Source organism: Onychostoma macrolepis, chromosome 05, assembly GCF_012432095.1.
Source record: "Onychostoma macrolepis isolate SWU-2019 chromosome 05, ASM1243209v1, whole genome shotgun sequence".
NCBI classification, from domain to species: domain Eukaryota; kingdom Metazoa; phylum Chordata; class Actinopteri; order Cypriniformes; family Cyprinidae; genus Onychostoma; species Onychostoma macrolepis.
The window spans coordinates 7,045,270-7,060,398 of record NC_081159.1 but is presented as its reverse complement, the minus strand read 5'-3'; the positions used below and the strand labels follow the sequence as shown (position 1 = coordinate 7,060,398).

General features: G+C 38.5%; 1 protein-coding gene across 2 annotated transcripts in view; it reads left to right on the top strand.

Annotated features, from left to right (window-relative positions):
• The window catches only part of col27a1b (collagen, type XXVII, alpha 1b), a 100,143-nt gene that overhangs the window by 65,378 nt on the left and 19,636 nt on the right, over positions 1 to 15,129 (top strand). For both annotated transcript variants that reach the window (XR_009271418.1, XM_058776746.1), the window contains exons 29-41: positions 6,943 to 6,996; positions 7,587 to 7,631; positions 7,952 to 7,996; positions 8,113 to 8,166; positions 10,900 to 10,953; positions 11,388 to 11,441; positions 11,636 to 11,689; positions 13,021 to 13,074; positions 13,194 to 13,301; positions 13,768 to 13,821; positions 14,248 to 14,355; positions 14,693 to 14,746; positions 14,947 to 15,000. Coding sequence is in view for 1 of the 2 variants with exons in the window: in XM_058776746.1 (XP_058632729.1) it covers positions 6,943 to 6,996; positions 7,587 to 7,631; positions 7,952 to 7,996; positions 8,113 to 8,166; positions 10,900 to 10,953; positions 11,388 to 11,441; positions 11,636 to 11,689; positions 13,021 to 13,074; positions 13,194 to 13,301; positions 13,768 to 13,821; positions 14,248 to 14,355; positions 14,693 to 14,746; positions 14,947 to 15,000 (792 nt within the window). In the remaining variant the exon portion in view is untranslated. The remainder of the gene's footprint in view (positions 1 to 6,942; positions 6,997 to 7,586; positions 7,632 to 7,951; positions 7,997 to 8,112; positions 8,167 to 10,899; positions 10,954 to 11,387; positions 11,442 to 11,635; positions 11,690 to 13,020; positions 13,075 to 13,193; positions 13,302 to 13,767; positions 13,822 to 14,247; positions 14,356 to 14,692; positions 14,747 to 14,946; positions 15,001 to 15,129) is intronic.

Sequence of the window (15,129 nt, the reverse complement as noted above, 5' to 3'; positions counted from 1 at the left end):
CGACAAAAAATTGCCGTTCAGGATCTGGAAGACAAAGAACAGGAGCAGAGATGAAACGGGACTTAACCCTCTGGGGTCTGAGGGTGTTTTGTGGCTCCAGAGAAGTTTTGACATGCCCTGACATTTGTGCTTTTTTCAGTTGCTTATAAACATTTTAATGACTAAAGTCTAAAAACACTATTCAGCACAAACTGGGCTACAATAATATGTGAGCAGCATGTACGTACGTGATTGTGTTTTTGAGAAAACAACGTTTATGCGTGCTTTGAAAAAAACTAAAATTTTAAAGTAACTGAAATAAGGCCATAAAACACATACAGAACATTTGTTCACAAGACTTTTGAGAACTGGATCTTGTAGCATAGAATATTTGCTTCAAAATGATCTGAAAATAATAATCTAAATAATCTAACTCACTCATTCAGAGAAAACAATATATTGATTTAAATTTTCTAAGTCACTTTTTAAGTAGAAAGGGTCTATGCGAGAGGGCGTGACCTATCCTGGATAATGCGGTGACTGACACCTGAGAAGACAAAGGCCCGCATAATGAGCTCCATAATGAGCCATTGAGTCAGGTGTGTGACTGAGAGAGAAGAGTTACAAGAAAGAATGTGAGGAAAAAAGAAATGTGTATACATATAACTATCACATAAAATAACTTGAGATTCACTTGCGAGTGCAGTTAAACAGTTTATTAGGAACAAACAAACAAATAAACAACAGAAGAGTCAAGACATCGTGGGTGCAATATCCAAAATAGTGGCAGGAAACTGGAACCCAGGAAAACGGGAGACAGCAGAAACTGCATGAGAAAACACAAAACAGACGTGAGCAACACAATGAACGGACAAAGACAAAGCAAACATGGTGACAATACATACACTACCAGTCAAATTATTTAAACAGTAAGATTTGTAATGTTTTTTTTATAAGAAGTGTCTTCAGCTCACCAAGCCTGCATTTATTTGATCCAAAGTACAGCAAAAACAGTACATTATATTTATTATAATATATAGGCCTACATATTGTTACTATTCAAAATAAATAAAGCACCCCCCCCCCCCACTAAAATTAATAAATAAGTGAGCATGTTGATAGGCTTATCAGGAGCAACTACATAACATTAGCAATCACCAATATTGCCCACGTGATTTTATTTGAATTATCATACAATACAAAAACAACATTTTATAACTGATAAACTAAATTATTATTGTTAAGCTTATTATAAACATGTTTGAGCAGGTATTTACAAACAGAGTAGGCTACTTCACAGTAAAGATTGGTCTAAACTTTCTTAGACATTACTTTTACATCATTTTTTATAGAACATATAACTATCCTCACGTCGCGCAACATTTAAATGCAATGAAAGGTTGTCTATTTTATTTGTTCACATTTTATTCTGGAGTTATAGTTTGGGAAAAGTTCACCTAGTAAATGCCTTCAACTTTGTCACAACAACACATTATCGAATGCCAATAAGAAACATTACTTACTCGGTATAAAATATCTCCTCCTCCGCCGGCTCCAGCTGCACTCCCGTTCGGTTTGTGAGGTAAACAAAGCTTTTTCCTCTCAGCGCGTTTCTGAGGTAAATACAAGGCTTATTCCTCACAGCGTGTTCTTCCAAAACTGAAAAGTATCCGAGATGAACGCGTTTCTGCTTTGTTTACGGTGGTGTGGGCGTTTACATGCAGCGTGGCTCGCGTGGAGATTTGTAATAACAATAGCACGAGCAGCGCATGGGCGTGACCTAATTAGAGATAATGAGACCAGACGGAAAAACTGGACATGTCCTTGGTTTCATATGGATTACTTTATCACAGAATATTTGTTTTCGGTAAGACTTACTTCATTTAACAGTAGACATGTTATAGAATCTTTAGAATCTTTCTATAGATATATTTCTCATGTCTCTGTGTGAAGTATTTGCTGAGTTACAGTTCATTTTAGTGACGTGCTTCAAAAAGCAGTTCGCGGAGACAAATAAAAGTAGACCCCTTACAGATTCGAATGGTGTATTGCTCTTATCTGTACGATCAAAAATGGCAGAGTAATTAAAGCTCATTTCGGCCTTATCAGGAAAATCTGCCTCAAAACGCGTATACGCGTTTGTCGACCCCAGAGGGTTAAGAACATCAAAGGCCTCCTGAGCCTGAGAATTCCACCTGAACGGTACAGCAACCAGGCTAAAGTTCCGGATGAATCGCCTATAGAAGTTGGCGAATCCCAAGAACCGCTGCAGCGCCTTCCGAGAGTCAGGGGTTGGCCACTCGGCTACGGCCCTTACCTTAGCAGGATCAGCCTTGATCCCCTCCGCTGAAATAATATGCCCCAAGAACGAAACTGACTTGGCGTGGAACACACACTTCTCCGACCTTGGCATAGAGCTGGTTCTCCTGCAGCCGTTGTAGCACCTGACAAACATGTTGAGTGTGTACCTGCAAGGAGGGAGAGAAGATGAGGATATCATCGAGATACACAAAGACAAATCTGTTTACCATGTCTCTCAACACATCACTGATCAGGGCCTGGAAGACAGCTGGGGCATTAGTAAGCTCGAAGGGTAAGACCCGGTATTCAAAGTGTCCCGTAGGGGTATTGAAGGCTGTCTTCCACTCATCCCCCTCACGAATACGGACCAAATGGTAGGCATTGCGGAGGTCTAACTTTGTGAAGACCTTGGCTCCCTGTAACAATTCAAAATCAGATGACATCAGAGGCAAAGGATATTCTTATGGTGGTGTCATTTAGGCTCCGATAATCAATGCAGGGCCGCAGGGAGCCCACCCAGCGCCAGCAGGTGAGGAAGAGGTACGGATGAGGCCGGCATTTAAGGATTCTTTAATATACTTGTCCATGGCCTCTCTTTCAGGACCAGACAGGGAGTACAAATGCCCCTGAGGTGGAGAAGTGCCTGGGAGGAGATCGATGGCACAGTCGTACGGCCGGTGAGGTGGTAAGGACGTGGCCCGGGACTTACTGAAGACCCGGCAAAGATTGTGGTACTCCGCCGGGACTCCGGAGAGATCAGCTGCCACCTGAAACACAGAAGACAAAGAGCCAGGAGACAAGGCAGCACCTAAACAAGCAGCAAGACAGGACTGACTCCAAGATAACACAGAGTTTCCCAACCAATCCACATGAGGGTTGTGCTGCACCAACTCTGTGTCCAGGCTTCCCGCAATACAGGCAGAGACCTCGAGCCAGTCGATCCTGCTTCTCCTTGGCTGTGAGACGTAGACGTCCCACCTGCATGGGCTCCGGGTCAGCTACAGAAGGTGAGGAGGTAAGGGCAGAACTGGGCGCCCCCTCGCCCAATGTCCAGGAGGGTCGGGCAGTCCACCGCTGACAGCGACGCTGAAGACGCCCCTCCACACGCAGAGCCAGTTCCACGAGGGAGTCCAAATCACGAGGCAGCTCGTGAGTAACAATCTCGTCCTGGATCTCATCATCCAGCCCCTCCCGAAACCTAGCGCGCAGAGTAGCTTCATTCCAGTCGCAGGCGGCCACCAGTGTTCTAAAGTGGATGGAATAGTCCATGACTGAGCAACCATCCTGATTCAACCGCGCTAGCTGGGAGGCTGCCTCATCACCCTGAGCAGATCAGTCAAACAGCTTAATCATTTCGGCTCGGAAATCCTGAAATGTGGCACAGAATGAGGCACGAGCGTCCCACACAGCAGTAGCCCAATCACGGGCCCTCCCCTTCATGAGGGTGATCACGAATGCCACCTGAGACTCCTCTGTGGCGTAACGGCGAGGCTGGAGTGCAAAGACCAAGGAGCACTGGGACAGGAAGGCCCGGCACGAATTTGGATCTCCATCGTAGGGCGGAGGACTGTTAGCGTGTGGTTCTGGCTCAGCCTGGGGTGGAGAACGGACGAGGGAGGCAGCAGATCGGCTGGCCAGGGCCAACTGCTGGAGTTCCTGTACCCGTACCTTGAGTTCAGCTACCTGGGCTGTTAGTAGTTCAACCTCCCTTGAAGCGGCGGTTAACTGGATGGAATGCTGGCCAAGGAGAATGCCCTGTTGTGTCACAGCAGTCCTGACTGGGTCTGCTCCTGCTGAATCCATACTGGTCTGATCGTTCTGTCAGGGAAAAACACGGATTCACTTGCAGGTTGCATCAAAATATTTATTAAAGTCTCAAAACACAAAACTCGGCCGGGAGGGCCGGGAGCCACAATTCAGGTCAGAGAATGGGGACAGGAAGAAGGGATCAGTCCAATCAAGCCTCCAGTCACTCCACGAGGCAGGGAGGATAATGTATAGGGAGATCAGTGCCCACAGGCCCGGTGTCGGTGTTGACGCAACGTCAGAGTGGAGAGTTCCCTTTTGAGCGCGCCGCGAGGGAGGAAGCCACAGGACACAGCTCCGGGAACGCCAGAACAGGAACTTGGGAACAGAGAATTGGAGAGACGAGAGGCAGAGAGGGGACAGACGAGAAATCAAACTGTAAGCACTAAACTGAACTTGGAGCCTAGGAAAACACGGCAGGACAAAACACGACTAAATTGAAAGTAGGTCACGAGCAAAGCGTAGTGTGTTCACACCACAACGATCAGACTACAAGACTACACACAAGGGGAGCTTAAATAGAGGGAGAATAGATGGATAACTAGTCACAGGTGTGATGGCAGCTAAGGTAGTTAATGAGATAACAATGGGGAGGGGAACCACAAAGACAACGAGCACATGGCAAACTGTCAAAACAAAACCCACATGATCAACAGTAAACACACACAACAACTTGCTGATCAGACCAAAGTCATGACAACATGATCTTTACTTAATATCCTAATGATTTTTGGCATAAAAGAAAAATCCATAATTTTGACCCATACAATGTATTTTTGGCTATTGCTACAAACATACCCCAGCGACTTAAGACTGGTTTTGTGGTCCAGGCTCACATATATTGTTCACAGTAAGACCAGGAACATGCATTAGGAAAGTTAATAGGGTCCACTATGATTTAGTGTGGACATTTGCAATGAAGCTTCTCTCTTAATGAATTTCACACAAGTTCATGTGGTATAATGTGTTAATACAAACTCTAATAGCTTTCTAGCCTCCCATCAGAAATTTCAGCACTCATAACTGTCTTTACTCGCATCACAAAAACACATTTCATAAACTTAATTCACCGTTACATATGAAACATTAATCCTTTAACAAACAAAAGATGAACGGCAGTTAGGACTGAATTACCCCACTGATGGAGAAAGTGGAGGTCTGGGATTTGAGCCTCGTCATTTTCAGAATGCTCAGTTCTGTTAGTTCCCACAGACAGATCAATTCATCTCACTGCTCTTTAGAGGCCAATATTCATGTAATTTACTGAGGAATAGAAAGTCTTCTCACCTCACAGACAAATTAAAAATAGTTTGAAATATTGATAATAAAGTTAAAAGTTCATTGGACTTAAATCTTCTGAGGCATTCGAGTCCTCCTTGAAAGTTTGTATTTGTGAGTTAGGAAGCAACATTGCAAGATGGTAATGTACCTTTTCTACAATACGGAAAGATTCTATAAAATGATGAAAGAATGCGCATTAGGTGTTTTTGCTTTATTTTTGTTCAATTTATGCAGGTGGAGTAAATTGAATTCACTCTACTGTTGTATTTTGTACATGCAGTTTAGTTTCATTGTAAATGCAGCTAGTCTTATTGTAAATAACAATTGTTGAGCATTCCGATCAGCTGAAAACAGCAACATTGACTACCAATAAAGTGAATTTTAGTGATTTCAGTTTTCTAACCAATATCAGAAAATGTTCAGGAAACCAGTCATAAGTTTTGCAGTTCAATTTGGTGATGCTAGTGGGACAAAAAATACACATTTTACCATTGTAAAACAACTTTTACAGTAACATAGCAGTAACTATATCAGCATAGAATTAAAAGAAAAATGGGTTACACTTTATTTTAAGCTGTCCTTGTTACAGTGTAATTATACATTTAAGTACTGAGTAATATATATTAACTACATGTACTTACTATTAGGGTTAGGGTTTGGCTTAGGGTTAATTGCATGTAAATATACATAATTTATTGTTGTTATAATAGTAAGTACATGTAACGTGTAACAAGGACACCTTAAAATAAAGTGTTACCGAAAAATGCTACTCAAATTCAGCTGAAGTTTTGTTGAAAATCTACAAACCATTGTCACTGAAACAAGGGCAGGGCTGTTATTTAGAATCAGGATTCAGAAAGTTCCCTTAAAGGATGTTTTATTTTGACCTCCTTTTATGATTCAAGATTCTGTCCAGGCCTGATTCCAATCAGTCCAAATGTTGTCATTAACCCCTGAAAGGACAAAGGTTTGCTGAATGACATCAGATCACAAGAACAGAGGCATCAGTGTTGCACTGGCCCTCAAAAGCAAGGAGCACCACACGTCTGTTCTTCAACAGGAGCCACAGCAGTTGCATTCATCATAATATCCCCATTGATCACTGTTTCCACCTTCCAGACAAAGAAATCCCTCAAAGTCAGCTGTGGCTCTATATTTTTCATAAGGCTTATGAATCATCACAATGGAAATATAATGGCAGCTTTCCATTTTACTGTAACTGAACTTCCATGATGTGAAAGGCTAATGTTTCACAGAAGTTTTTAAAGCTGCATTCATTCAGGTTTTTGCCCCTGGTGAGCTGGAGATTTGACTCGTTCAAGACCATAAGTCATACAAATTACTCTGAATTAGTTGTCTATATGTCAAACTTTGACTAATGCTATACTGTATATCTGTTAATTACACTAGGTGATAATAGTAAACTTGTTCTCTTGACCCAGAGTATCACCACTGATAATTCAAAATGTCTTTGTTTGTACAAGTGTGCCCTCTGCTGTTTGGTTAATTTTTTTTTTTTACACGCATATGTGTCTTCTCCATAATGCCAGTTGCACCTCTCTGTATTCTATACAGGGTGCGACGGGACCAGACGGACCAGTCGGAGACAAAGGAGTGATGGGAATGAAGGTGAAATATTCAGCAATGATTCTTGTAGAGCTGAGTTACTGCATAATATCTTACTGTCATGATACAGATTAGAAAATAGTCCTAAACTTTCATCATTAATAGTCACCTTTTTGGACCAAAGACATTACTGTTTCCTTGTTTTCACTATTGTTTATAAGCACAATTAGGGCTGCATATGATTAATTTGATATTAATCTTCACTGGCAGCTTAATATTGAGATCCTGAAACATTTAGCTTAGTAATTGTTTGCAATTTTATCCTTGTGATATGTCAATAACTTCAAAATGAAGTGAATGGTGCGTGTTGAAAGCAGCGTAGTAATGCTATGCTATTTTTTAAGATGAAGTACTTGACTTCCTCCATGCTGGCATGCACTGCATTTTCCCTACCACAGAACAAAACAACATATGAAACACATCTAAATTGTCAGCACAACATTTTATCAACCTTACAATGCTGGAAACAGGGTGCATTGAAGGTTGTCTCAAAACATTTCCTAAATACTTGGTTTTGGTTTGATCAAATATTTTGATTTGGTTGCAATGGAAAATAGTTGGTGACTGTCTTGGGTTCTGTCCCCTTTCTGCAGGGTCCTGAAGGCTCACTGGGAAAACAAGGCTTCAGTGGACAAATAGTAAAATTACAGTTTTATTTGTTTTATATCTCTTAAATTTTGACACTGTCCAAAAAAAATATATATATAAAAATAGTGCAAGAATCGTGCCTTTAGGGGTACAACAGCGTGTCACTAGGGCAGTATCCTCAAAGGGACACCTTTGTACCTTGTACCTTATGCCCAAAGAGTGCATATTTGTAACTTACAGTAGTTGTATGCACCCGTAAGATAGTAATACATACACTTATGGTACTACTATGCACCTTTTAAGGGTAAAGAACTGGGAACTGCCCAAGTGACAAGATGCAGAGACATTGAGATTCTCTCTTGTGTAATAGGGTAAAATTGGTGAAACTGGTGAAACCGGACCAACTGGATTTCCTGTGAGTAATTGATTGTTTGATAAACACTTTCAACAGTTTTTGAAAAAAATAAATAAATAAACTGGAAAAAAATAGTTTATACATTTTGAAATTAAATATGTATATCCATTTTCTAGGGTGTTCAAGGACCAACAGGACCTCCTGGCGCAAAGGGCATCTTAGGAGAACCTGTAAGTACATCATTCATATATAATGAATGAGGATTTGGACTGTCAAGCTCCAAAATGACAAAAAAGCTCCATAAAATGTTCATGAAGCAGTCCATCTATTCCAAGTCTTTTGAAACAGGCTGAAATTTAAGCCTTCAATAACTGACTTTGTTCCCCTCCGCTGTTCAGATGTGATTAAATATGGTGCCTTTACATGTGACAAATCAGGTTTGATGATGTCAATGTGATGTGGCACAACTAATGGCAGCATTTATTCTTGAGTAAAACAAGATTTTCAACTAGAAAAAAAAACAGGACTTGATTTTATCCATCTGGAATTAAGTGATTTGTGATATGTTACTGTTCCGTACCAGAATGGAGCCAAGTTTGGAAAAGAGTTTGCAAAAACAATGTCTACATAGCTATTTGGCTATGGGTTAATATTATTAAATGGTCTGGAAAGTTGTTTCAGAGGTGTAGCAAATAGGTTGTTGAACGAAACAGTTTTGGTGCCCATTGCCTTCCATTGTTTGGACATTTCTCAGAATATCTTCTTTTATGTTTGAATTGAATATTTAAATAAAACTATAAAATCACATCAAACTTTGCTTAAAAAAATATAGAGATGATGTGCCAGCCCACATTAAACGGTAATGATAAATATGAGGATAACATACGCCACTGTCGAAAAGTTTGGAGTCAGTAAGATTTTTCAAAATGTTTTTTTTAACAATCACTAAGGCTGCAAATATTTAATCAAATACAGTAAAAACCATAATATTGTGAAATATTATAATTTAATTTATTCCTGTAATTTTTGTGATGTGACTCCAGTCTTCAGTGTCACATGATCCTTTAGAAATATGCTGATTTGATGCTCAGTAAACATTATTATCAGTGATGAAAACAGTCGTGCTGCTCACTAGAGTAGAAACCACAACTTTTTTTCTACAGGATTCATTGAATTCATGATCAAAGAAGGCTGTGAAAATAAGTCTGCATTGTTTATCCATTTGATCTTTCATTGAAAATTTTCAAAAAAGTCTAACCTTTAATTGAAGTAAAAAAAAAATAAAAAAAAAGTGAAAGTGAAAGTGGGGGAAAAAATCACATTTGGAAATAAATATTTTTCTCTAGTACACAATGGCCACAAATATTGGTACTCCTAGAAATTATGATTAAAATATCTCTGAAGTATATTCCCATTCATATTTGCATTTATCACACCAGGATGACTAGGAATATGAAATTGTCCAGCCTTGGCTTCCTGTTTCACAAGATTATAAATATGAGGAATACAAAGGCCAAATTCCCTTAATCATTGATCACAAGGAGTAAAACCGAAGAATATATTTCTGATGTGCAGCAAAAGATTGTTGAACTTCACAAATTTAGAAAGTGGCTGTAAGAAAAGAGTTAAAGCATTAAAAATCCCCATTTCCACCATCAGGGCAATAATTAAGAGGTTGCAGTCAACTAAAGATCTAAAGATACAAATCTGTCTGGAAGAGGACGTGTGTCTATATCGTCCTAATGCACGTTGAGAAGGAGAGTTTGAGTGGCTAAAGACTCTCCAAGGACCACAGCTGGAGAATTGCAGAGATTAGTTGAGTCTCGGGGTCAGAAAACCTTAAAAAAAAAAAAAAATCAATCAGCCCCTACATTACCACATGTTGTTCAAATGGGTTTCAAGAAAAATTCTCCTAGCTCATCCAAAAACAAACTCCAGCATATTCAGTTATCAGACACGACTGGAACTTCAAATGGGACTGGCTTCTATGGTCAGATGAAACTAAAAAATTAGCTTTTTAGCAGCAAATACTCAATATGGGTTTGGTGAACACTGGGATAAAAAGTACCCCATGTGTACAATGAAATATACTGCTGTATTTTTGATGTTGTGGGCCTATTTTTCTGCTGGAGGTCCTGGACATCTTTTTTAGACACATGGCATCATGGATTCAATTAAATACCCACATATAAAAAATTAAAAACTGACTGTCCATGCTAGAAATCTTATAATGGGCCGTGGTTGGATCTTCCAACAGGAAAATGATCCACAAACATCAAAACCAAAACAAAAATGGGTCACTGAGAACAAAACCAAGCTTCTGCTGGCCATTCCAGTCCTCTGACCTGAACCCTGTAGAAAATGAGTGAACTGAAGAGAAGAAGCACCAACATGGAGCTGGAAATCTAAAGGGTCTGGAGTGATTCTGGATGAAGGAATGGTCTCTGATCTCTTGTCAGATGTTCTCCAAACTTATCAGGCATTATAGGAGAAGATTCGGAGCTGTTATCTTGACAAAAGGAGGTTGCAAAACGTATTGAATAAAAGGGTATGATTAATTGTGGCCAATGTGTTTTAGAGAAAAACATATCATAATGAGATTTCTCTCCCATTTTAAATTCTTGTTCTCCAATGAAAGGTTAGATTTTTGTAATTTTTTTAAAATAAAGATCAAAAGGATTAATGATACAGATTTATTTTCACAGCCACCTTTGATCATATTTACCAAGGGTATGAATAATTTTGAGCACAACTGTATATATATATATATATATATATATATATAATAATAATGTGTGTGTGTGTGTGTGTGTGTGTCTTTTTTATCAGTATAGCAAATCTGAACACTATTGTTCAAAAGATTGGACTCAGTAAGATTCCAATCTTTTGAACAATAGTGTTCAGATTTGTATCATTGTTTCAGTAGCTAATATCACAGACATATGTTTTCTGTCTCTTAACAGGGTCCTCAAGGGCCATTGGGAGTATTAGGTCCATTGGGTGAGATTGGAGCAGTGGTAAGATTCTTGACATAATCTTCAGATATGTGTTGATATTTCATATTGTACTTCCAGCAGTATTAGATCAGTTTTCTATTTTTCCAGCACTTTCCAGCTGTGTTACTTCTTATTGTACCGCTCTGTCCTACTCTTCTCACTGCTTTTTAACTAAACAACTATATTTATGCCCTGATTTAGCCAATGGCAGATTAGTTGCGGTTCCTGTATACAATTACAATGTCCTCAGGTGGCACTAGAAAACACTTAGCTTGGCTTTGTTAATTAAAATACTTTAACGAATGAAACCGAAATAAGAAACAGATTTTGTCCCACATTGTCCCTTTGTTTCTAATTACCTATCTATTATTCCCAGATGTTTTCTTAGCTGTGAGGGACCAAAGACTGTAGTAAGATACACTCCATGTTCATTAGTTTCCTGGTTTGTGTGACAGGGTTTACCTGGGAAGGATGGGGAGCCAGGCTTACCGGGTGAACCAGGAGACAAGGTGAAACACCTGCTGTGTTTTCTTATACTGTACATGGTACTGAATGCTGATTAGTGCGGCGTAACGGCTGCGTAATGATGTCATGTCCAAAATTTACCATAGTGAGGTTACTGTGATCATATGCAGATGTTTTATACAAAGCACAAATTAATTATGCTGAAATTTGAGTTTTAACTTTTTTCCACACTTTTTAGGGTGCTGTTGGATCTCCTGGGAATATGGGAGAGCAAGGCTTGATTGGACCTCGAGTAGGTTCATTTTGCTAGGAGTAATAGACTTTATTCAGAAGAGATGCCATTATTGTCAGTTCAGTGGGTTTCACTGCTGTATACCTCAGTGACAATCATTCAGTCACTGAGGTGCTTATGTACTTTAATTAAATGTGCAAATCTTAAAAGTAGATTTTAAAAATACATTATACACATAACTTTACATTATAAAACATGTTTTAATAATCTTATTGTGCTTGACAGAAGTACACTTATTTTTATGTACAACTTTATTACAAATCTATAATTACAAATTTATTTAAAGATGTACTTAAGTCCTGCTTAAGTGGGTCAGAAAAGCTCTTGAAAATTCAGCTAATTTAACTGAATTTACATTTAAATTATACATTTTTATTTTATTATAATACATATTTGTTTAATTGCAGTTAAGTGTACGAAAAAATTACATTCTGTTCACAATTAAGTTTATTTATTTCTAATTTATTTCTAAAGCAGTGAATAAAACAAAAATGTTGGCCATAGTGCTGTACAAACAATAAAGCAATTAGGAGAGGAAAACATTTAATAAATCATAACCATATATCTAATTAAGAAATATAAAAAGAGAAACCTTAAAGAACAATCTAAATATATTTCTTAAGCAAGGACAAAAGAGACACATACTGGCACTGGCAACCTTCGCACCTATCAAACGCTATCATAAAAAAATATGTTTTCATCTTAGACCAAGGAACAACAAGAAGTTTCTGTGATTGAGATCATAACGATCTTGTTGGCTTTTGTTCCTGAATTAGATCTGCAATATACGATGGCGCTATACCACGTAGAGATTTAAATACAAATAATACAATTTTAAAATTAGTCCTAAAAGAAACAGGCAACCAATGCAATGATTTTAACACCGGAGTTATCTTGCAGCCGCATTTTGGACCATCTGCAATCTATCTAACATTTTAATTTGAGCCCGATAATATAGCGAGTTGCAGTAGTCTAATCTCGAAAACAGAATTGCATGAATAACCTTTTCCAAATCTTTCTGGGATAAAAAAGGCTTAATTTTAGAGATCATCATCAATTTGAAAAAGCTCATTCTGGTGATTTCATTTATCTGTTTGTCAAAAATGTATTATTTCCGTAACAAGTACTCTTTTTAAAAGTATGACTAAAGTGTACTTCTTTTTCACAAGGGATGGTTTATTAGATGCAACCTAGAAACTCGACACATTTGTCCTTCACTGCTTTGTTTTCATTTGTGTGACGCTAAATATGGCATCTACCCTGATTAAAGTCCACATTTGTGTCTTTTTAAAGTAGTTCAGTGAATTTTTTTTAATGAAGTTCTTGTTTAGGGTGACCCTGGGCTTGATGGGGAGGCTGGTCTGAGTGGCCCTGATGGAGCTAAGGTCAGAAAAATACCAAATTTTTTAATTTAAGCATGATCACTTTATTTAAAAATGTTAGTAGACGTTATGTTTATTTGCTTTGGATTTTATTAAGTTTCAATAGGTGTTGTTGTCTCTAGGGTGAAAAGGGTGACATTGGTATGGAAGGAGAAACAGGTGAAAAAGGAGCCATCGGATTTAAAGGAACAGAAGGCCATGTCGGAGATCCTGGCTTAACAGGTGTCAAGGTACTGTACATGCTCGATATCAAAGATCATTTTGTCAAGGTTTTCATGTGTATCACACTCACAGTGCTATTGTTTTTGTGGATTTATCAGTGAAAAATAAATAGTTGTGATATTTTGCTGACTATTCAATTCTGAAAAAAATCGAGCAAATCTAGGCCTGCTAGGTTTGGTTTGCCTTTTTTTTTATTTGTAGCACGTTTTAGATCAGTTTTGAACACTTTAAGCTGGTTTCAGCAGTTTCTCAGCAGGACTGGTGTAAACTATTACTCTAGAGCACTTTATTGCTCATAGCACATGCTTTAAGGTTTTATTGAAGACTGAGTGATGTTGGATGACAGCAAAGACAAACTACACCTCCTTGTGATAGTTCCGAATGATTAAAGTCATAAGTCAGACTGAATGTGTTCATTCAGAGATGTCTCTCTATTCATTTTTGCAGTGTGTCAACTCTGTAATGTAATTTCAGGGCCCTGAGGGCAAACCTGGAAAAACTGGTGAGAGGGGAAAACCTGGAGAGAAGGTATTTCATTTATGACATTTTTAGTTTACATGGTTAGCCATCACTACTCTCAGTACTTATCATTAGATATCTGTGTGTGTGTGTGTGTGTGTGTATGTGTGTGTGTGTGCGCGCATTTTTGTGACAAATGAGGACATAAATTTGTATAATGACAAGGGTATGACATAGGTATTACAAGGAGAAGGTGACTTTTCAGGACATTACTCCATGTCCCCACTTTTCAAAACACTTGGAGTGTATTGAAAATCCGAAAAAGTTTCCTGTGAGGGGTAGGGTTGGTGTAGGGCAATAGCACATACAGTTTGTACAGTATAAAAACCATTACGCCTATGGGATGTCCCCACTTTTCACAAAAACAAACGTGTGTGTGTGTGTGTGTGTGTGCTTCCATATGTAGAGTATAAATAATGCTTAATTTCATTTCAGGGCAGCAAAGGTCACCAGGGTCACCTTGGCGAGACTGGACCAATGGGAGAACAAGGTGCCATGGGTTTCATCGGGCCAAAAGGAAGCAGAGGAACTACTGGGTTTATGGTAAAAAAAATATTTTTTGAATGTTCAACATTAGAGTTTTGCAAACCAAAATGACATAAGGTCCATTGATTACAAAGGTCTAATGATGTCTCTGTAAGAAGAAAGAAATAATTACAAACGCTTTTCTCTGAAATAGCCTTTCCTTTGCCAGTGATATATTTTAACCATCTCGTATTACATCATCAACAAACCACAGAAAATGCTGTTACGTATATTATTATACACCAAAGAAAATATTGTAGAGACCCTTTTTTTAATTGTGTTTTGTTTAGGCAAGAATGCAGTTTCTGATTATGCTATCTGAAGCTAACTCTGATCCCTTGGCTATCATTTTCAGGGTGCTCTGGGAAAAATGGGTCAGCATGGAGAACCAGGTTTAGTGGGATATGAAGTAAGTGTTGTTTAACATAAACGTGCCTTATAAGACTTTATTTTACCTCAGCATAAAATGGTACAAAACCAAAACAGCTGCTCTATATTATGTGAGGTTCTTAAGTTAATAAGGCTTGTTAGAGCTAGTTGACTTGTCTTTAAGCGCTCAAATGGTTCCATACTCCATTATTTCTTCTTTTATTTCCTCATTTACTGCAGGGTCATCAAGGACCACAAGGTCCAATGGGATTCCTAGGACCAAAAGGTGAAAAGGTAAAAAAAATAAAAGGCCTTATAACTAGAAGCTCATTTAACAAAGGAGTGTTCTCTGCATTGGCATAATAAAAACAAATAGTCTTTTTCCAAAAATCCATATGAATGTTGGAATTAATGTAACCTTAG